Here is a 22216-nt window from a genome sequence, read left to right on the forward strand (position 1 = left end):
AGGTCTGGGAAACCACAAATTCTCGACCTGTATGGCGACATGTATGCACTACGCAAAGCAGCAGGGTTTCTATCCAGGACCTTTGCAAGAGAGGATTTGAGCCTCTCAAGCATTCACTTAAATGGAGTTTTATAATGATGAATATAAAAAGAAATGAAACTTTACATTATAAATGCGCTTTAAATACATAGCAGCCATGGCTGGCACATTTTTTTCATTTAGTCTTGACTATTGAATGGTTTAGTTAACATGTTATATTTGTTTAGTCCATCACAATGAGTTAATTGATAGGTGACCACCAGTCAAATACGATGGACGTAGGTTTAATGTCAGCATATTGACACTCTCTAGAGGTCAAACTTTACGAGAGAACTGAGTTTGTTTACTTGGTAGTAAATCTTTACTAGGGGCTGACTCCAAGCCACACCTCTACACCGGTATATCTCCATAGATAGAGATGAAAAGCTCCCACCCCCTTTTATTTGTTTAGTCCATCACATTGAGTTCATTGATAGACAGGCACTCTATAGAGGTCACACGAAGGAATTGAGTTTGTTTACGTGGTAGTACATCTTAATTAGGAGGCTGGACTTCAAGCCACACTTCTAAACGGGTAACCGGACAATGAGTTTGCTGATATAGAGAAAAATTTCAATCACGTGGCTGGACTACAGGCCACACCTCTCCAAGATGCCGAGTTTCCTTAAATGGATAATAAATCTCAATTATAGTAAGCTGGACTAAAGATACACATAAACGAGTGACCTTTTGCTACGCAGAACACAAACAGCGAGATTTCATAGCCCAGTAAGCCAGTAGCTTATTATTTTGTAGAAAAAAAAAAGTACAAGGCTCAGATTTGTGTATATTGGCGTAAAAGACACACCAGCATGAGCGTAGCCAGGATTTTTTTCCCAGCCATTGCCAGCAAGGGGTCTAAGGGAGCGCTATGAGCTCCCCTAGCGCGGGCCGGAGCCCCTCCGCCAAGCACTATTTCCGGTATTAAAAGCCATATTCTGAGGTATCTACAATGAATTATCCTGCTATTAAAAGTTTTATTTCGAAAGCCGTATTTGCCATTCTTACTGACTTAGATCCTCCCGCGTCGTTCGGCGCATTGGGCGGCAAGCTGCTTCCACAAAATCTGTAACACTGGCAATGTCTGAAGCCTCTTCCCACCTGCTCTGAGAACCTCCATGAAAGTGTGGCGCCACATGCGACGCTCTGTCACAATGTTACTAAGGGGTCGACTCCCAGTTCGGCATAGGATTTTCGTAATTGAGACCCGATCTCTATAACTGACTTCTAAAATCCGTCTTAGCCATCTTTGTTGAGCCACATTAAGTCTTCTTCAATTTCGGCAGATGACTATTCACTGACTATTCACTGTACTTTGTTAATGGAGCCCAGGTAGAAATTTATAACATTTCTTGGCTATGCTCTTGGAATTAGGTGACTGTAGTTTGCTTTAGATTTTATATCGTAAAAGGGAACTTTTCATCGTCAAAATCATTTGTTGGGGGTTTTAAACTAAAAAATAAATAATAAATTCAAAACCCCCTTAGCTACGCTCATAGAATTTGATGACTGTAGTTTGCTTTAGAATAAAATTGAAGAGAGAGGTTTTCAACCCCAAAACTCCATGTATGGGAGTATTTAAACTAAAAAAAAAAACTGAAGGGGTTTTAAACTTCAAAAAAAAGCCCTCTGGAGGAGGGAGTTTAAACTCACCCCCCCCCCGATCCCTGCTTGGCTACGCTCATAGAATTTTGAGTGTGTAATTTTATTTTTTTTTTATATTGAAGAGGTATTTTTTTTTTATTCAAACCCCGCTGAAGGGGGTTTAAACTAAAGAATCACTTTGGCTACGCTCATAGAATTTTGAGTGTGTAATTTGCTTTTTTATATATATTGAAGAGGTGGTTTTTTAGCTGCTAAACATGCTAGGGGGGGGGGAACACAAAACTTCCTCTTGACTACGCTCATAGAATCTATTCAATGATGTATGGATAGTCTTATATTTAAGAGGGAGTTTTATCGTATATTTCGGAGGGGGGGGGGGGTAAATTCAAAATCTTACTTAGCTATGCTCTTGGAATTTGGGTATTGTCGTTTGCATTTTTTTTTAAATTTTGTTTTACAGAAGAGAGGCTTTTGACAGCAAAACCCCCATGGCTGTGCTGTGGCAAGTGATGGTTTAGTATTAAAATATCACTAAAATAAACGTTACCCCCCCCCCGGCTACGCCCATGCGACCAGGCCAATGTTTAAAGGGAGAGCTAAACACCGTCTACACCTTATTTTATTTATTTAGTCCTTGAAACGCAATTGATTGATAAGACATTGATCAATTTTAAGCCAGAATGGATAACGCAACATGCTAAGACAACACAGTACATAAATATTACGGTTGAATTAATTTTCCTAACGTGTTAACTTGAATATTGCTCCTGCGCCAAGTGTCTTGATTTGATAACGATATTCTTAATAATTTGAAAGTATCAAGTAACTCTTCGTTATTACTGGGTTGTTGTTTTTTTTTACTTAGGATGCGTACTTAGCCACTGTGTATCAAACAAGGACGACTTTTTATACACCTTACACCAATAGGCTTACTACCGTGCCCTTTTGTTACAGTTAGGCCTACAGAAACCACGACAAAATCAGTAATTAAAGAAGATGTTTCTTACATACGTTCTTTGCACAATAAAATAAAACAAAGATGTGTGTGTGTGTGTATGTTTTGCCTTGTAGTAAGACCTTTAGAAAGAAAGCTTATTTCATTATTTAATTCTATTGACTTAATATATAAAGGAAAACTTAAAAATAAAGTTAAAAATCGCATAAAAGAAATTGATCTATAGCAAAGTAATTAGATCTAGCAAACAAAGAAAAAAATATGCTGGAGTGTCAAGAAACACTTGAATTTTGTAACTAGTGTACGGGTATAATAGATCTACATGCTTGACATACCCATGCTAGTGTGTTATTTGTTTTTAGCTGACTACTCAACACTTGCGTATGCCCAAGGAAAAAAAACGCATGATGGTCAACTTCATCAACTATAGGCCCCACACACTACATAGGACTACATGCGTAAGCCCACTACGTCCAGGTTGTTAAATCAGTCGAAGACAGTTTGTTTTTTGGTAGGGAGGGTGTGGATCTTTTTTTTTTCGACTATATTTGGTTTTCTTAATGCTCTTAGATCTATATAGCTGTAGATCTAAACATAGATATCAATAATAGACCAGACTACAATTTAATCTATGCTTCGGCATCATCTAAGGTTCAATCTATAAATATGTATAATTGATGTTCCGGCTGTTAATAAAATATCGTTTGTTGCTAATGAATTACCGTAATCTAAAACATTAAATGTTGACCTACAACGCTTCAGATTCCAACTATTAACTAAAAGCTACTATCAGTATTAAGCCCTTGAAGCCAGAACCAGAAGCTGTCCTTGGACTTCAAATTACAAGCCTGATGATCAGTTGTTGGTCTGCATGAACACATACATCCACCCACTATACAGCCCAGACTGCACTGTATCTTTGAGAGATTTACATTAGTAAATAGATAAATATATATTAACATATTTTAAATAGACAATCCCACACATCCCCTTTACAGTTATTGGCCTCCTAGATACACATACACTCATGTTACACGGATTAGTTTGTGATAGTCCTTATCTGTTTATTAATACTGTTAAGCTTTAATATAACATCAGTAACAGACTTTAAAACAATAAGGTATCTAAAAGGATAAAAATTAATACGAATATATAGTTTTGCAAAATGTTCAGCAACACAAGCTCTTTACAAGACATGTTTGCATCTGGCTCCGGCCGAATATCAAAAATTACTATCCCGCGCACCCCTAATAATATATGTTTTTGTTTACAATCCAATAACTGCTTTGCTATGTTATTAAGTTTAAGGATTGTGATTGCTAAATGTTAATATGTTGTTTTATTTGATTGGAACTTTTTTTCTGCATTCGTCAATTTTACAGCCAGCATTATAATGCTCCTCTTTACACACAAACACTTTTGCCCATAAATTTAAGTAGCCCTATTTTAGATGAAATAACTTTTATATGCTTAAACAGTCCTCCATAAATTAGTCCCTTCCTAACTCACACACATTTTGACTGATGAAATTACTTTTACCTCATAAAGATACATGGTCAAAATAAGGGACCCCTCAACCAAATTTAATTGGTCCATCAGTTCTAGCACAAAATGGTAAATATCTTTGCCTCCTCCATTTTAATCTAAAACAATAAAGCCTCCCGCACCTCAAAATACTATTATACACTTTTTGAAAATTCATTTGTTCCACTCTAGATCTAGATTGAGACATTACTTTTAGAATAACTTTGCTTTACATTCTCCAATGAAACAGACATTCTCCATTCAAGTTAATCCTTGCAGAGCACAATCAATTAAAAGTGCTTTTCATCATTAAAAGAATTAACTAATTGCTTTTCTATACTGCTATTGTTTATTTTGACCATGTAAGTTTATACATTTAAAACCCAAAAGAAAAATCTTACTCTGGAACAAATGCAACCTAACACAACTACACCAAGCTGAATTAAACTTTCAAGAATCATTCTTATCAGAAAGATACATTAACCAACCAGTCGATGACCTCTGGAATTTCATAAAAAACTATCTTAAAAACATTATATAGAAAACCATATACAAACTAAATACACATCAAACAAAATAAATAAATCCTGGTTTAATAATATATTAAAGAAGCTTTGTAATCAGAAGGAAAAACTATATAGAAAATTTAAAGAAACTAAGGCAGAAAGAGTTTATAAAAAGTACATACAAATTAAACACCTACCCAAAAAGTAAGCAGACAGCTGCAGAGTGAATACATAAACAATGTAATATCTAAAGATAACAACAAAAACCTATGGTCATACATTAACTCTAAGAAAATGGAAACAACAGGCATAGCGCAATTAAACGGAGAAGACAATTTAACACACAATGATAATGAAACTAAAGCTAACATACTAAACAAATACTTTGCATCAGCATTCTCAGCCCCAGGAGACAAAGACATATTACTTAATTTGAACCAAGTAGACAACATAGGAGAAAAGGGAATCCAAAAACTATTAGCCAACATCAAACCTAATAAAGCATCTGGACCTGATGGTATTCCAGCTAGATTACTCAAAGAACTAAGCAATGAGCTAGCACCAGTGTTAAAAATACTTTTTCAGGCATCTCTTAACCAGGGAAGAGTACCAAGGGACTGGAAAGAAGCTAATGTCACCTCTCTATTTAAAAAAGGAAAAAAATCAGACCCAGCAAACTACAAGCCAGTATCACTTACCAGCATCACATGTAAAATCCTAGAACACATAATATGTAGCAACATCATAAACCACTTGACAGTATAGATAAGGTAAAACACAACTAATAGGACTAATTGATGATTTTTCAAAAGGTTTAGAAAACAGTGAGCAAATAGATGCTATTTTTACTAGATTTTTCCAAAGCTTTTGAAGTTCACAACCATAGTTAGCTTAAAAAATTAAAATATTTTGGCATTGATGGTCCATTGCATCAGTGGATTAAAGATTTCCTGATAGGAGAGAACAAACTGTAATAATAAATGGCTCTAAATCACCACCAATAACAGTAAACTCAGGCGTACGTCAAGGAACAGTCTTAGGTCCACTACTATTTTTAATTTACATAAATGATTTGCCAAATTGCATTAGTTCAGGAACAAAAGTCAGATTATTTGCAGACGATTGCATAATATATAGAACAATAAAAACAACACAAGACACATATATTTTACAAAGAGAATTAGATGAATTACAGAAATGGGAATGAAATTGGAGCATGTCTTTCCACCCAGAAAAATGTCAGTTGTTAAGAGTAACAAAAAAGCTAAAACAAATTAATTCCACTCATCTTATTCATGGTAAACCAGTTAACACAAACTAAAAACGCAAAATACCTCTAATAAATGAAAAACTGTCATGGAATCCCCATATTGATGAAACTATCAAAAAATCATACAAAACATTATGGTTTATTAAAAGAAATTTCTATAAATCAAATAAGAATATAAAACTAAAATGTTATTTAACCTTGGTTAGACCAATAATAGAATATGCATCCACTGTTTGGGACCCCTTAACTCAAGAAAACATTAAGAAACTGGAACAGGCACAAAATAGAGCAGCGAGATTCATAACAAACGAATATTCACATTTTACTAGAGTAACACCTTTAGTTAAATTACTAAATTTAGAGAGCCTTCAGGAGAGAAGATGCAAAAGTAAAGTAGCAATTATACATAAAAAACTGAACCATAATCTTTAAATAACAAATTTTAATAAAATACTCAGAAAGACAAAAAGATAAAGGCACATTCCTCATCCCATTTGCTAGGACAAATTTGTACAATTGCTCCTTCTTCCCTAGTGCTATTAGAGCATGGAATGGGTTGCCTGAGCTAGCCAGGAAAACCAGTAACTTGGCAAAATTTAAGTCATTGGTTAATATGCATGACTGAATGCATGTCGCGTAGGACGTAATCATCTTCTTTTTTTAACTAACGTCTGTATTATATAAGATAAGATAAAAAAAATATAAAAGGAAAATATAATAAAAATGCTAATTATATTACAAAAAAAAAAGATAAGAAAAGATTAGAGTAATTTTGGTGTATCATCTTTTGAAAAGTGCTTTGTTAAGCAAAGGAAGAACTGGTCCAAAAAATCTTTTTTTTTTTTTGGAGAGAGCTCAAGAAAAAAAAAATTCATTTCTAGAGATAATTTATTTAAGTTGAGAAATAATGACGAGCGAGTCTAGCTTGGGTAGTCTAGCTTTACCCAATGGCTATGCCAGTTGATTTACTCCATTTTTATACACAATACCCACATTTTCATTGGAAGAATCCAGGATGTCCTAAAACCAATTCTTACAAGATTTGAACATAAGCCATGAAGCAGAAATGGTTAGCCTTGTCTAGTTTTTAACACCTCCCCACACATACACTAGGCCAGAGAATTCCAGCATCCCTGATAATTGTGCTTTGCTACATTGAAATAGTGTATGCTTTCTACTGTACTGGAACAGGGTGCCTGAATCAGCCAGGAAAACCAATGATTTATCAGAGTTTAGCATCTAATTCACATAATAGCTATGTCTTCAATTCCAAAGCTTAAGGATAAGTGCAGTTTTTCACATGAATATATGCAAACCTGCATGTTTTTCTTCATCTCATGCAGACAAAGCCACTTTCTCTCCGTCTTCTGCACCTGTCTTCAATAAGGGCTTTCATTTGAGTCTCAAATGTGTGTCCAGCATCCTTTGTGAGAGCTCTCCAACTGACTCTTTCAGAGGCCATCTGCTGCCAGCTACTGTCCTCTATGCCAGTAAGAGTAAATTGGTGCCTGAGTTGATCTTTGTGGCGCTTACTGGGAGCACCTTTTTTAAGCCGTCCTTCTTTAAGCTCACTTAAGAAGATTGCCTTTGGATTGCAGTCATCTCCAAAAGGTGACTGACCAAGCGCAGCTATCGAATGGTAATTAGTGCTTCTATACTGGCCACACTGGCTTCCAGCAGAACACAGTTATTTGTAATGTAGTCTTGCCAGCATCTTTAATGAAAGTGTTAAAGGAGCCTTAAATGTCTTCGATAGATCACCCAGGTCTCAGAGCCAAACAAAAGTCAGGTGAGAACCACTATTTTATAAACATTGATTTGATTTTTGTTGCTAGGTGAAGAGACCTTTTCTGCCATACTCTCATGTTGAGGCGACTAAAAGCACTGAGAGGGTTGTCTATTTCTTTGGACAGTGACACATTCAGACCTGCCTACCAAAAAAAGTCCAAATGCGTAACGCTGATGGTCAAAATGCGTATTTTGGCACCACAATGCGTAACACTTACGCGAACCACTATTTTGTCATATATATATATATATATATATATATATATATATATATATTATATATAATATTAGATCTAGATGTCATGATTAGATCTACAATCTAAATCAATACGACAACAGAGATGATATCTAGACTAGATTTGGATCTATGTCTATATAATGAATATAATCTACTCTAGATCTGGGCTCAAGAGTGTTACCGATGCCGTGAATCCGCTACAAACGTAGGTCTACTCCAAACTTTCGTAAGCCTACCTTCATCCTTGATCTATTCTATACTATGACTAAGAATTTAATCTAGACTAGATCTAGACTAGATGGTAGTAGATGTTATCGACCTAGATCTAGTCAATCTAAATCATACTGCAACTAAATTGGATCTAGATTGTAGAGTAATGTAGAGACTCATGACATAGCGTAATCATCAATCGTAATGTCGTAATGTCTAGCTAGATCTATTCCTGTATAACAAGTTATCTAGATTCTAGATCTAGAATCCAGATCTAGATCTAGACTAGATATCTACAATGTCACCCAATGTGTTTTGAATCGATAGCACTTCGATATTTTTTTCTATACAAATGAATACGGGAATCAGGGATTCTACTAATGAACTTACAAAAAAAAAAAAGTCACGTTGGTGTATCAGCTAACTGACGGTACCAACCCGCCACTCCCTCACTCTCGCGTTCTTCATTTCTAGACTAAATCTAATTGCTTTTAAGAACCAATCAACGTATAGATCTGGACACAATGTGTTCCCCCACCTTTTCTTCCCCCCCCCCCCCCCCCCCGGCCAACAAAACAAAACGGCTTAGCGTGACCTCCGTGACCGCTCGTAAGCTAGTCAAGAGAGGGAGGAAAAAAGCGTAACGCGACGGGTTCAATGCGTATTTGCGTACTGACGGTCATTTTTGGGAGATTTTGCGTAACGAATACGCATTTTGCGTAACGGTAGGCAGGTCTGCACATTGTTTGAAACTGTGCTGATCAGGTATGTAAAGTGGTCAACAGCATTAAGGAGATAGCCATTCACATTGATTAGTGGATCTGGATTAAGTACCCACTGGGGACTTCTGAAGCATAACCTTTGGTTAATGAACAGACCAAACGAGGCAGCAGCCTCAGCCAATTCATGGAAGGCAAGTTAAAGCTCCTGTTAGGTGTGTGCAAGGAAGGCCAGTTGACCACAAAGAGAAACTCAATAGCAAACAACTCTTTAATTTTTTATGGGAGAGCAAGTGCTATATGTTAAATAAGCTACCATCCAAGCAGAATCTGATGTAGATACCCTCATGCAAGTGTCAACTCATTTTATTTGGCATTGCTTCAAGGAATATTGCAAAGAGTGTCAGAGTAAGCTCACAACCCTGCTTCACACCATTCTCTATAGAAATGTGAGCTGACAGGTCAATGTTGTATCTGGTTTGAGCCTCATGCCATTGTTTCAGAATGGTGATGAATCTTGGAGGCCATCCAACCATAGATAGAATCCTCCAAAAGCCATCACCACTCACAGTATAGAATGCTTTGGTGAGATATATGAATGCAGTGCACAAGTCCAGGTTCTGCTCCCTGCATTTTTCCTGCATTTGACGCAAGACAAAAAATATGCCTGATATGCCTCTACCAGCTTGGAAGCCCCTTTTATAGCGCTCCAGGGCTACTGGTATCGCCCTCTCCCTCCTCAGGCTGAGAGGAGGCATTTTACACATTATTTCTGCAGCGCATGTTGGGCTCGTCCTAAAGGTGCCAGTTATGAACCATAATGCCTGAGCCTGCACTTTATCGAGTGATTCGAGGGCTGTATTGCTCGCATGGACTTGGACTGGCAGTGAGAATTCGATCTGCGAGCAGATAGCTCCTATGTACAGTGTGCGTAGCATGTCAGCTCAGGCGCCCCACTTTGTGCTGGCTAGCTTTCTTACTAACCCAAGCTTCTCCGAGGCCTTTGGTTCAACATCCTGGATTTGCAAGTGCATTGCCAATTTTCTATCCAGGGTATTTGGGCGTGTTTTCGCAGTTGAGTCGCAGCCCACTGAGTTGAAGCTTACCTTAAGAATGTTGATTCCTAGGCTGAACAGGGACCAGGTCATTTTGGCAACGTTTATCTGAATCTGCCATTTTCTGCAATACAAAGAGATGGTATGGAAGTCTGTTTGAAGTGCTGCCTGGATTTGGTCCGTTCGCTTCCCAGTTGACCGGAGGACAATGTTGTTTGCATATATAATAGCTTACGTGTCCGCAGTGAGCTGGGCAAATCATTAAGATAGGCCATGAAAAGTGTGCACGAGAGGGCAGAGCCGTGCGGTAAGCCATTCCGATGGAATTTCAGCTTGCTTTGGGAGTGATGAAATAGAGTTTGTGTGCTCCTTCCTGTTAGAAATGCCTTAACCCACTCGTAGGTTCAGCCGTGCACACCCATGGCTCTAAGTTTAAGATAAAGGCCTTGCTTCCACGCGCGGTCGTATGCCTGTTTTAGGTCTAAAAATACTGCATATGTGCTTTCGGACCTCTGGAACCCATCTGATCCAGCTACCAGTTGTTTTAAAATTTGCAAACTTTTACCTGCAAAATATTACACAGGCTTTGTAGAGGAGGGACTTTTTTCAGTGCTGTTGTGGTTAGCAATAACAGAACAGTAATGGTTTTATTAATAACTCTTGGATTTTTGTGTTGCTCTTGTCAAATCAGTCTCTGTTGGGCCTGATACAATAGCTTATTGCCCTGGCCATTGTGTCATGGAGAGTCTGTTTTAACTGGTTCCAGTTTGCCTCTGGGTCAATTTCCTGGGGCTTTTTGGGTTCAGCCTCAAGCATGGCTCGGAACTTGTCCTGTAAAGCCACAAATTTTTAGCTTCTTTGACAGAAGGTAGCTTTTTTTCTTTGGAGCTTTGAATTGAGATGATGAACTTGGCATGAACAAGTGTGTGGTCTGTATAGCAGTCGGGGTGCATTACTTCACCAATATCACATTAGCAAGCATGAAGTCACCCAAGACTACAAGTCTGTTTATGTGGTGTTTTCCTTTTCCACTTTTTTACTTGGAGGCGATTCAACATTACACATTACGTAGTATTTGTGATACACTAAAAGGCATTCAGCCTGCGCTATGTATTTTTATATATTTTTATAGTGGAATGTGGATTGCACAGACCAAAACCACTCTTTAGGCTAAATGTCAACCACAGTGGCTCAGCAGTCTGAGATGGCTGTAGGTTTTATTTTGGAGCTATCAACTCCTAGACTGACTGCTGACCAAGGGTATGGAGCACAGTCTGTCCCTTGATCGTAAATATAACATCTTATTAACACTACATTGGTGCGTAACTTTCTTTCATTCTAGTTTTTTAAATTTATTTTTATTACTACAAAGATCTAGATCTTAAATCTAATTCATTCTCTCTCTCTTATCATTCTGACAAAATGTAACTAACCAAAACATGTGGAGGAATATCATCAAGCTTCAATCTTTTGAGCCTTGTACATGTAAATTTGATATCCAAGTCAGCCTGGGTCATCTGATGTATATTTGTTACAGGGCCTGCTAGAGCTGGCTCTGAGCCATGTATGTTGATTGCTATGAGGTAGGCAATATGAGCACATAACTCTGAGAGGTAAACAACAACAGTAGTCAGCTCTTGTACTTGTTGACAAAACTGTTTCCAATGTATCTGTTTTCCATGAGCCTAGGTATATTTAATAGAAACATGTATTAGTCACCCAAAAACTTTAATCAAACAAGATTTTTAAAAAAATTACATTGGCAGCTTCAAAGTATAAGCCAAGGTGTTTGGCGAGCTATGCAGGTAAAATGGAAGGTTTGGATATTTTCAGCACAAAATTAAGAAGCTGTGAACTACAAACTATCAATAGCCATAATCCTAATTAATCCTAAATGCCACCATACAAAATGTAGGTACATTTAAAGCAAACTCACTCAAATGGAAGTTCTGCTTAATTAATTCAAATTACTTTCATTGTTGTTTTTTCATCTCTATTCAAAAAATTTATTTTTTTTAAGCCATCTTACCAATTGTTCAAATAAAACATTAATTTAATGTGCACAATTTTAGCCTCTATAACAAGCCAGTGGTCACCTGTGGTATTCATCAATCTTTCAATATAGTGTTAATGATTAATTACTGATTAATTGACAGACAAGGTAACTGATACTAATACCTAACCCTCTCTTTTACATGCTCTGCTGTTTGGACTTTGCAATTTCTAAATATTTCTATACATTTATTGATTGTAATGTAATGTATTTGAATGTTCTTCACTTAAATCACAACAAATAGAATATATTTTTTAAAATAACAAAAATAATTATAAACAGTACCTGACTCGTTAAATCCCTTGACAATATCATCATTTTATTCAGCTGGCTAATAACTTTGTCCCGATACTTAATAAAATTGTCTTCGCATAGTTCCAAATCATCTTGTCTTGTAAATACGGGACGTGGTGTGCATGAGATAAGAAGAAGCTCTGATACTGTTTGAATTCGCATGAGTGATTCATCAAAGATTAGTACGATACTTCTGACATGATCATTCATCATAGTGAATTGAATCTAAATGCTGCTTCCGCCAGCTGCTAGACTCTGTATGTTGATGATCATTCTTTTTCAAATGAAAATTTTCTATTTGGAATAATCAATTTTTAAAAAATTAAATTGAGATCTTCTTATTCCAACTGACAATCAACTCTAATAATAAGTTAACAATTGATTAGGAAAATAGAGTGTGTTGGTTTATTGCTGACCCTAATAACTCACTTGCTGAAAAATAATTATAACCCTAGTAACTCACTGGTTAAGTCTACTTCGATTTTCCTCTGGCCCTACACTAATGTCTTTAAATAATCATCTCATTGTTCCTGTAACAGGATTTTAACTTTACCCACAATACTTTCTGTGATTCTAACTAATTTAGTATTTACTGGTTTTTTATATTTCATTCCATGTTCTATCACGTTTGACCTCCTTTCTTTGTAGTGTGATAAATTTTTAAACATCATGCAAGATCTGGAAGCAATATTTAAGATATAAACACATTAATTCTTTGGGTCCAATCATTTACCTACATCAAAATGTATTGTTTTCTTTCATAATTTTATTACAGTTCTACTACAGCTGTGATCAATTCTCACATCTTACATCTTCATTTAAACCTATAAAAAGAATATTTCCACTCGCAAATGATGGTTAGAGCAATGTGAGCTTGAGTTTTACCATCAAGAAATGTCCACATCAGTCTAGGGACATCTCACTGCATAAATAAGGTTACATTACCACCAATGACACAATAAGCTACTTATCTTTCCCTATTAACAGTATTATTTTAATAGGTGTCAGAGGTAAATAATATGAAAAACAGAAAATACTATGTACATGTTACCCATAATAAAATGCTAGTTACCAAAGGAAAATAACAGACAACAAAAAATTAAGGTTTGCAAAACATCAGATTCATAATTATCAAGTGAAATCAACCTAAAAATTTACAAATTACTTCTATTTATTAACTCAAAAAGTTATAAAAATTTAAGGCATAAAAAATTTTATTGTCAGATTTTCCATTTGTTTATAAAATACTCAAAAGATATTCATGCAATTAAATTCTACAGTTAATTTATCTTAAAATGAAAAAAAAGCCAAAGTTTGAATTTATTTTAAGGCAATTTAAAGAGTCAAAATGAAACAAGATTACAAAGAGAGTTGTGTTATCACACAAACTCAGAGGCGGCCCCGTCGGAGTCGGATCACTGTCGGATCGCTTATTCGCAAGGAATATTCAGGACGATATTTAATTTTAATTGTCAAAAGTAATAATGTTTCAAAGATTCATTTGCCTTTGTAAAAAAATTTTTTTTTTCTGCTTTACATGTTTTGGATGTTTGGATTTAAAAATAATTAACTTCTCGATGGACGATGAAGGATGGCAGTGAGCAGAGTATAACCCTGCCTGGTCGTGCAGTTTGCACGCTGGACTGTCGTTCGAATTTATTGATTGTCCTTGGTTCAAACCCTGCCCGCTCCCATCCCCCGTCATCCTGCGGGAAGTTTGGACTAGGAAGTAAACTATCTTCAACTCTGAAGGAACACCCGAAACATTAAAATAAACAAACAAACAACCCCGTACCGTTGAGATAATCAGTTCAGCACGCTAACAGCTCGACTGCATTGCTCTTAACTTAATAACAAACTGGTTACAAACTAAGAGCCTATTATTGATAAAGAGATATATTACACATTACGGCATGTCATCTCTACTGGATATGTACAATATGTCAAACGAGCAATTTTAGATAATCTTTCAACATTGATATATCGTGCTTGTACTTCAATATCTCAGGACGGCAATCAACAGAGCTATATTGGCATAAGGATGTAGATCTACATAAACTAAACTTCTGATTTAGCACTCTTAAGATCTGTATCTACTATATCTAGAATATAAATTTGGAATAATTTAGATGTAATTTAGAATTAAAATGTCTCCATCAATACGATCCACTTATCGAGGTGCACCAAGTGTTTTTTTTGCATTACATTTTAAAAATTAATTCATATGACGTCATAGGGAAAAAATTCCATTACGTCACAATGGGCTAGTCACAAAAAAAAATGTTTTTATTAACACAAGAGATTTAATGGAGGTTCATAGTCTGTAGTGCACTGAGTTCTAATAGAATTCTAATAGAATTCATTTAAAGATTATATATATATATATATATAATATTAGGAGACGCATTTTTTGTGCGTTTAGTCTGTAAGTCTGTCTGTCCGTTATGTTAATATCGAAAATAAAAACAACTAAAAGCTATTGAATATTTGATTAACCTTTAATTTTCCTTTCGAAACATCGCAATAGTTTTAAAGTATCTATAATAGGTTGTTTGTATATAAAGTGAGAGAAAAAGAGAATTCTAGATAAGTCTAATACCGTTAATTAAATTTTTGGAATGGTCTCGTATGAAAATTAGATGTACCATAGCCTTGGGGAGAGATTTTTATTTGGTGTTAAGAAGTTGTTTTTTCTTAAAAATTGGTACATAATATTAATGATAATTAGATTTTAAAACGTTTAGCTAGAAAATTAAATGTAATGTACGACAGAAGTGTGACTTTACATAAATAGAGTTAGAATGTTTTTCATTAAAATCCAGAACAATCGATATTCGTAAATTAGAAGATTATTTGTTTTATTTATTAGAAGAGGGATTTCAAACAGTTATTTGTGTTAGTAGATTTTTCATATAAAATTCGGAACAATTTTGGCAACTATTTGTAAGAAAATTTAAGTAATGTAGATTAGTAGTAATATATGTTTCAGCAAGAAAATTCAATGTAAAGTAAGTCTAAAAAGTGTTTTTCAATAATCGTTTCTGATAAATTACTTTTTATTTAAAATCCTGAACAACCTATTGTCGATATTTTTTAAAAAAAAAAGGTATTTGACATAAATTAGTTTTAAATCGAAAATATGGAACAATTGGATATCGATAATTTAACTATTAAATTGAACTTATTGTTCAAGAGTATAAAGGTAATGTAAGTAAATGATGCTATTTCAAATAATCATTTGATACAATTTTTTTAAATAAAACAACTACCGAAACAACTTCATAGTTCTTCATAGTTCATAGGAAGGAAATTACATGTAATACAAGTTAGAAGAGCAAACAAACATTCGTTGGCATTGATTTGTTTTTCACAAAAACATCTGGAACAATCTATTATAGATACTTAAAACTATTGCAATGTTTTGGAAGGAACATTGAAGGTTAAATCAGATTTTAAATAGTGTTTAGTGTTGTTGTTGTTTTTTATATAAAAGTGATGGACAGACTGACCAACAAACTAAAATAAGCGGCTTTTATCCTGATGGGGGCACTAAACAAAAAATAAATAAAGTCTGATTATTTAAAAAATTTTAAGGACTTAGTTTAGCACCATATCATGCCGCTGCGTTACGCTACTGCACGAAAGTCACTGCATAAAAGTCCATTTTAAAAAATGTGCGTGATATTTACATATAAAGTGCATTCTTAGTCTTTATAAACAAACATAAATGTTTTCTTTTAATTTTAGCAGCTAGTTGACCAGAAAAAAAAAAATTATATTTGTTGTGAACATTTTTTGTACATTTTATAAATATATTTGACTTAGTGATACTGAAAAAACACAAAAGATTGTCCTTCTTTGTTAACATATTGTAATATTGCCTCCCATAATTTACGTAATTGCTTTAGAATTGGTGTATTTTTATGAAAAAATCGCTTGCATAATAATTTTATAAATTAAAGTGTTTGCTTTTAGAAAACCAAAAGTAGCTGTTGCACCTAAACTTTTCAAGCTGCATCGCATGGTGAAATAATATTTTTGATATCTCTTCTAGTTTTCGAGATCTGAGTGTGACAGACTGACATTTTGCACAAACCTAATAGCAGCTTTTCCCCTTACGGGGGCCGCTAAAAAAAAGTAATGCAGATATGTATTGAATTAGACATTGATAGTTGCCTTAAACCTCTAGATTATCCTCATGATTATATGTATTCATTCTTTTCTAACATTACCACCACATACCTCCACATACAAGTATTGATAACTAAAATAACCCTACAACAACCCTTTTCTTAATGAGGTTGTTCCATATCCTACTTATATAACCTATAAGTCATGTGGTGAAGGTCTTACAAAGAGAACAATGACTATATCTTCCAATGAGTAGATGAAGATCTTTATCTTATCTAGATCTAAAACAATCATATCAATTAGCAGTGGCCTCACTCAGGTGTCATTCCCCCCCACAGGAAAAAAAATTTCTCCCTAAAAAAACAAACTACTATTGTTTCTTTTTTTTTTTAACAATAAAACTGTAAGCTAATTAATTGATGTTTACACATGAAAATAGTTTTTGATTCTATTTCATACAGTTGTTGTTTTTGACATTTTATCAATAGTTATTATCTATAAATAAAATTTTCTTCATGGTTCAAGAGTTTGGACACCTAGTAATGGAAAGATCACTCTTTTATTTCTGCAAGTTGGACGGACTAGAGTTACCTCACGTAATTTTAGAGGCAAAAAAAAAAAAGAGGGGGGGAGAACAAGTAGTATTCACCCGTCACTAAAAAACCATTGTGACCAAGAAGTCTTGGAAAGAGAACAAGTAGTCTACCCTGTATTCACCTGTCACTAAATAGCATTGTGGGGTCAATGCGAAACATATACAGTGTATCATAAGAATTCTGTTTCTACCTAGATCAAGAATAGCAAGAATTACCTATATTTCAATCTATCAACGAGAATTGTTGACTTCAAGTAATTCTTCATTAATTTGAGGCGCGAGAAGCTTCTTTCACTAGATTCCACAATTACGGGCATTGCATAATACTGTTTTTTTTTATAGCACATAGGATTGGCGTTTTCCATATTGAATGACACCCCAAATGACACTGCGGTGGCAAAGGTTGCATTGGCCTAAGGCCGGCCCTGCAAAATAGCGGCATATGCTACGCCGGTCGACTAGTATAGATTAAAAATGTAACATTATTGAATTAATAAACATTGTGCTATTTATTTTTTTATTAGAGATTATTTAAGAGCTTCTTACGCTGCTTCTGAAAAGCCAAATCAAGCACTGAACAGGTTCAGGTCCTGAGATACATCGTTGAGCAAAGCCTAGATTATCAATAAAGGATGTTGATCAGTTTTGTAGATTTAAAAAGAAAGAATTTAGGAAAAGTGCATTTTTCCCACATGGGTGTCACCCAGTGCCGCCCGCACTCCTAGTGATGCCACTGCCAATTAGTGAATTATTGCAACTTTTTTCATTAATTAAAAATATATAGATCTTGATCTTGACTGTTTATCTATAAACCTTGGGAAAACAGAAGTCATGTTCCAGAAGTCACCCAATAAAACCTACTCAGTCCCAAAGATCAGCGTAAATGGACAGCTACTTAACGGGAAGACCATTTCACATATCTAGGAAGTATAGTATCAAAAGATGTCTCGCTTTCAAGGGAAGTTGATAATTGTCTGTCAGTAGTGCTTTTGGACGCCTTCAGGTGAGAGTTTGGTGAAATAAATGGCTCCTCCTGCTTACAAGAATTAATGTCTACCGAGCGGTGGTTCTCTCAACCCTTCTATATTGATCTGAGACATGGGTATTATTACAGAAAGCAACTAAGACTACGTGAGTGCTTTCACCAAAGATACTTGAGCTCCATCATGGACAAATGGTGTCAAGACTGCACTATAAACAACGATGTCCTTAAGAACGCTGGTATGGACAGTATAGAGGGACTTATGGTCCGACAGTTACACTGGGCAAGGCACGTATCCCATATGGGATTGTTAATCAATTGTTAATCTTCTACTTAAAAATTTCTTATGAATTCTAAATTTACCAATGCATATTCTTTCCATAACTATTACATAAACTCTGTCGCCATATTTAACTATTCTGTTTTAAAACACCATGTTTCGTTGGGGTAGAGTGAAAATGATTATCATCTAACAGACAGTAAGAGTCCTCTCTCCTTTTTACAATTATTGCTAATGATTGCTTTTTGGCATTAAAGAATATGGGTTGGGGAGACTTGATATAAGAATGTAATTTATAGCATAATATATAACTTATATTAGTGACAGATTTTGTAATTTCTTAACTCTAATACAAAAGAAAAAGTATAGGTCTGCCCAGTGTGATGAGGGTGTGATGATATATATTGACCCACCACCTGGTACAACCTTCATTCTTTTTATATTTACTAATAATTTAATTTGAGATTAGAGTGTGGTGTGGTATAATATACAAATGGGTTCAAATATAAGTAGCTTATATTATAAAGATTCTCAAATAATTTTTTTCACACACTATCATTTCTGTTTCAAAATTGGAAACCACTCCCAACACTCAAAAGTCACAGAAGCGGCCAAGATACCAGAAGGGTAATAATAATAATATATTAATGTATTCAATATAATATATTAGTAGCTTTTATCATAAAGATATTTTACAATAATAATAATAAACTAAAGGGGGCTAGGTAAAAGCACTACAAGAAACCACCTATAAGGAAAGGAAATGCCCTATTTCAACACAATATGAAGACAGTTCTTCCATAAACTAGATCTAGACTAATGACTAGCTGACACAGCTCACTAACACTCTGGCAGACTCTGCCACTCTCTGTGACACTGGATCACTAGACTTCACACACTACACTCTTGAGTTTACACAGCTTAAATTTATTAAAAGTTGGTAACCATATGATTATGATATCTTAATAATGAGGTTGTTCCGGATTTCTGACCTACTTTAACCAAAGTCACGTGGCTGTTGGACAACAAAGAGGAGAATGGCCTTGTCTTCCTATATTTCCATTGCTGTTGCTCCACTATTTTTACAAGATTTTACATTCACAAACATTTTAAAATATACAGAGTACATCAATGAACTTCATGAATGTTCAAATAACTATACGAATGTTTCCATAAAGGGCTAAGAACTGTTTAAGGATGGGTTTAAATTATCAGTGATATTTCCTTTATAGTCCACAACAAGCGTCAACACATTGCAGATGATACATTCACATACAGAAGATGTTTTTACAAACGTTCTTGCAAGATTAAAAAAAAAAGGCTTGGTGTAAACTAGACACAAACACACACACACACACACACACATATATATATATATATATATATATTTATATAGTTCGTCCATCGTGGTTCGATGATGACCACTTTGTCATCCAGGGGGCTGGGGGCTTTGCACTGGGGTTTTATGCCTCCTGATGTGGCTGGTGAGATCTATGTGAGCCGGAATGTTCGACCGCACACTGGGCAGGTTATTCCAGCTGGAGCTAATGTCGTTTGCCTTGCTTTTCTTCTCTGGCGTTTTTCTTCTGCCAGCGTTGTTCTCTTCTCCTAACCTGTGCGCCAGTTTTCACAGCGCGACGCCATGATGCTGTCATGTGCCTCTGTCTCCCAGGTGCCTGGGTCTATGCTGAACGCCTTCAGAGAAGCTTTGAGGGTGTCCCTGAAGCGCTTTCTTTGACCACCTTGCGAGCGCTTTCCTTCGCTTAGTTGGCCATACAATTGTTTAGGGATGCAGTGGTCTTCCATTCTGCAGACGTGTCCTGCCCATCGCAACTGGGACTGCATCAGGATTGTGTGGATGTTTTGAAGATGCGCTCTTCGAAGGACTTCGGTATCTGGTATTTTGTCTTGCAATTTGACATTCAGTATTTTTCTCAGACATTTCATGTGGAAGTGGTTCAGTTTCTTTGCATGTTTTCTGTACACTGTTCATGTTTCTGAGGCATAGAGCAATGTAGGGAGGATGACAGCTCTATAGACCCCTAGCTTTGTGTTTGTGGTGATACCACGTCTGTTCCAGACATTTTTAGACAGTCTGCCACAGGATGCACTGGCCTTGGTGATACGCAGGTCGATTTCGATATCAATTTTTCCGTTTCTGGAGAGTGTGCTGCCAAGATATGTCAATTTGTCCACTGCGTTTATATCATGTCCATTTATAGTGATGCTTGGATCCGAGTAGGCTTTCCCAGGAGCAGGTAAATATAAGACTTTGATTCAGTCTTTTTTGTGTTAATGATAAGAGCGGGATAAGACACATTTGGCCTGTGTAACTGTTGGAGTAGATCTAGATTTATCCTTGACTACTATCAGATGTGTTATTTGTTCGCTAAACAACTCAAGCCTATTACCCACAAGGAAAAACACATGGCAGTTTTTTCATCTTTCACAACAACTATATAGACTACACACTAGACTAGCCCTATAGCTATCTGACCAATTCAATACACACTGGTCTGCTGTCCAACTTTTAGTGTTCTACCCAAGTTCAAGCTTGTTTACTTTTGGGCAGAGAGGAAGGGGTGGTGAAAGTGTTACTTTTTTTTTCTAGGATTGGTTGCCCGAATGCTAAGAACTGTAAGTGTAGTCATTGACATCGTGATTGTTGATCAAGAAATCTAGATCTCAGTATGGCAGATTATAGGCCAACGCTTCGGTACCTTCTTTCAAAGGTTTAACTATCTTAAAGTTGAAACTATTAAAAAAATGTATCTATCTCTAGAGATTCTCCTGTTATTAACAAATTATAGTTTAGCCCTAATGACTAAATTGAAACCACTAAATATTGACTTAAAATGCTTCAGATTCCCACTATAAACTAACTGAAAAACTAAGCATGGTGCGCAATGTAAACACAACACTGGGACAGCACCCATGTGACTAGGGGGAAATCCAGAACAACCTCATTAATACTAATAATATACTAGTACTAGTATTACTATAGATCTAGAATCTAGAAACTAGTTATAGATCTATTTAATAGATTCTATTAGTTATAGTTATACTGTTATAGTCTAGATCTAGACTCAACTCCAAAATTTATACCCTCTCTAAAAATACCCTCAAGCTCTTAGTCTCTACTCTATCAGTCTGTAAATTCTATATCTATATTAGGCCTATATATGATCACATATTATATGATACTGATAGCAGATCTATCTAGATCTAGCCTATGAGTATGTCTAAGACTAAGTCTATGTAATGTAACTATGTAGGTAGATTGGTAGATCTAGATTTCTAGATAAATTCACTCAGTTATAGATATCATAGATCTATTAATACTAACTATCTTGAATTCTATATATATATATATATATTATATATCATCATATGACTTGTGTCATGATTGATATGTCTAGACTGAACTTTATATGAGCATAATATCTAGATTATAGATAGACATATAGTCAATATAGATATATATAGATCTTATACTAGACTAGTATATAATAATATTTAAATGTTGTCCGGAATCAAATAATGTGGGTCAAATTTGTCCGAATTAAATGAAAACACAGCCTCTTTGACCTTAAATATAATAACAAATATATATATGTTAGGGGTACAAATATAAGTAGTCATCCTTATTCTCCTTTAATGAAAGAAGATTTTGATACTTCATTTTCTTTTCTAGATTAGATCTATGTCGAACCAGGTATCTGGAAATTTAGGCACCGGATATTTAGGCACCGGATATTTAGGCACCCGGAAATTTAGGCACCAGGAAATTAATTTTGAAAGTAGTTTTAAAATGTTAACGTATATGTTATCCTTAGGCTATGGGCTATTGGTGACGTTATCAAAAAAATAGCAACCATAACGATTCTAACTGAATTTTCATGATATAAAAGAAAAACTGACAAAACGAGGAAA

At 35.3% G+C, this 22216-nt stretch overlaps 1 protein-coding gene across 7 annotated transcripts in view; it reads right to left on the reverse strand.

The window, feature by feature from the left end:
• LOC106060385 (talin rod domain-containing protein 1-like) overlaps nucleotides 1-22216 on the reverse strand; it is a 61227-nt gene that overhangs the window by 32209 nt on the left and 6802 nt on the right. For 6 of the 7 annotated variants that reach the window (XM_056016693.1, XM_056016690.1, XM_056016688.1 and 3 more), the window contains exons 2-3: nucleotides 12287-12589; nucleotides 11382-11633 (exon numbers count right to left, since the gene is read on the reverse strand). In XM_056016693.1, the coding sequence (XP_055872668.1) occupies nucleotides 11382-11633; nucleotides 12287-12508 (474 nt within the window). In that variant the 5' untranslated portion in view covers nucleotides 12509-12589. Of the gene's footprint in view, nucleotides 1-11381; nucleotides 11634-12286; nucleotides 12590-17567; nucleotides 17636-22216 lie in introns of all 7 variants that reach the window. The other variant, XM_056016692.1, reaches the window with a different exon arrangement.

The sequence above is a fragment of the Biomphalaria glabrata genome, chromosome 18 (assembly GCF_947242115.1).
Source record: "Biomphalaria glabrata chromosome 18, xgBioGlab47.1, whole genome shotgun sequence".
Taxonomy (NCBI): Eukaryota; Metazoa; Mollusca; class Gastropoda; family Planorbidae; genus Biomphalaria; species Biomphalaria glabrata.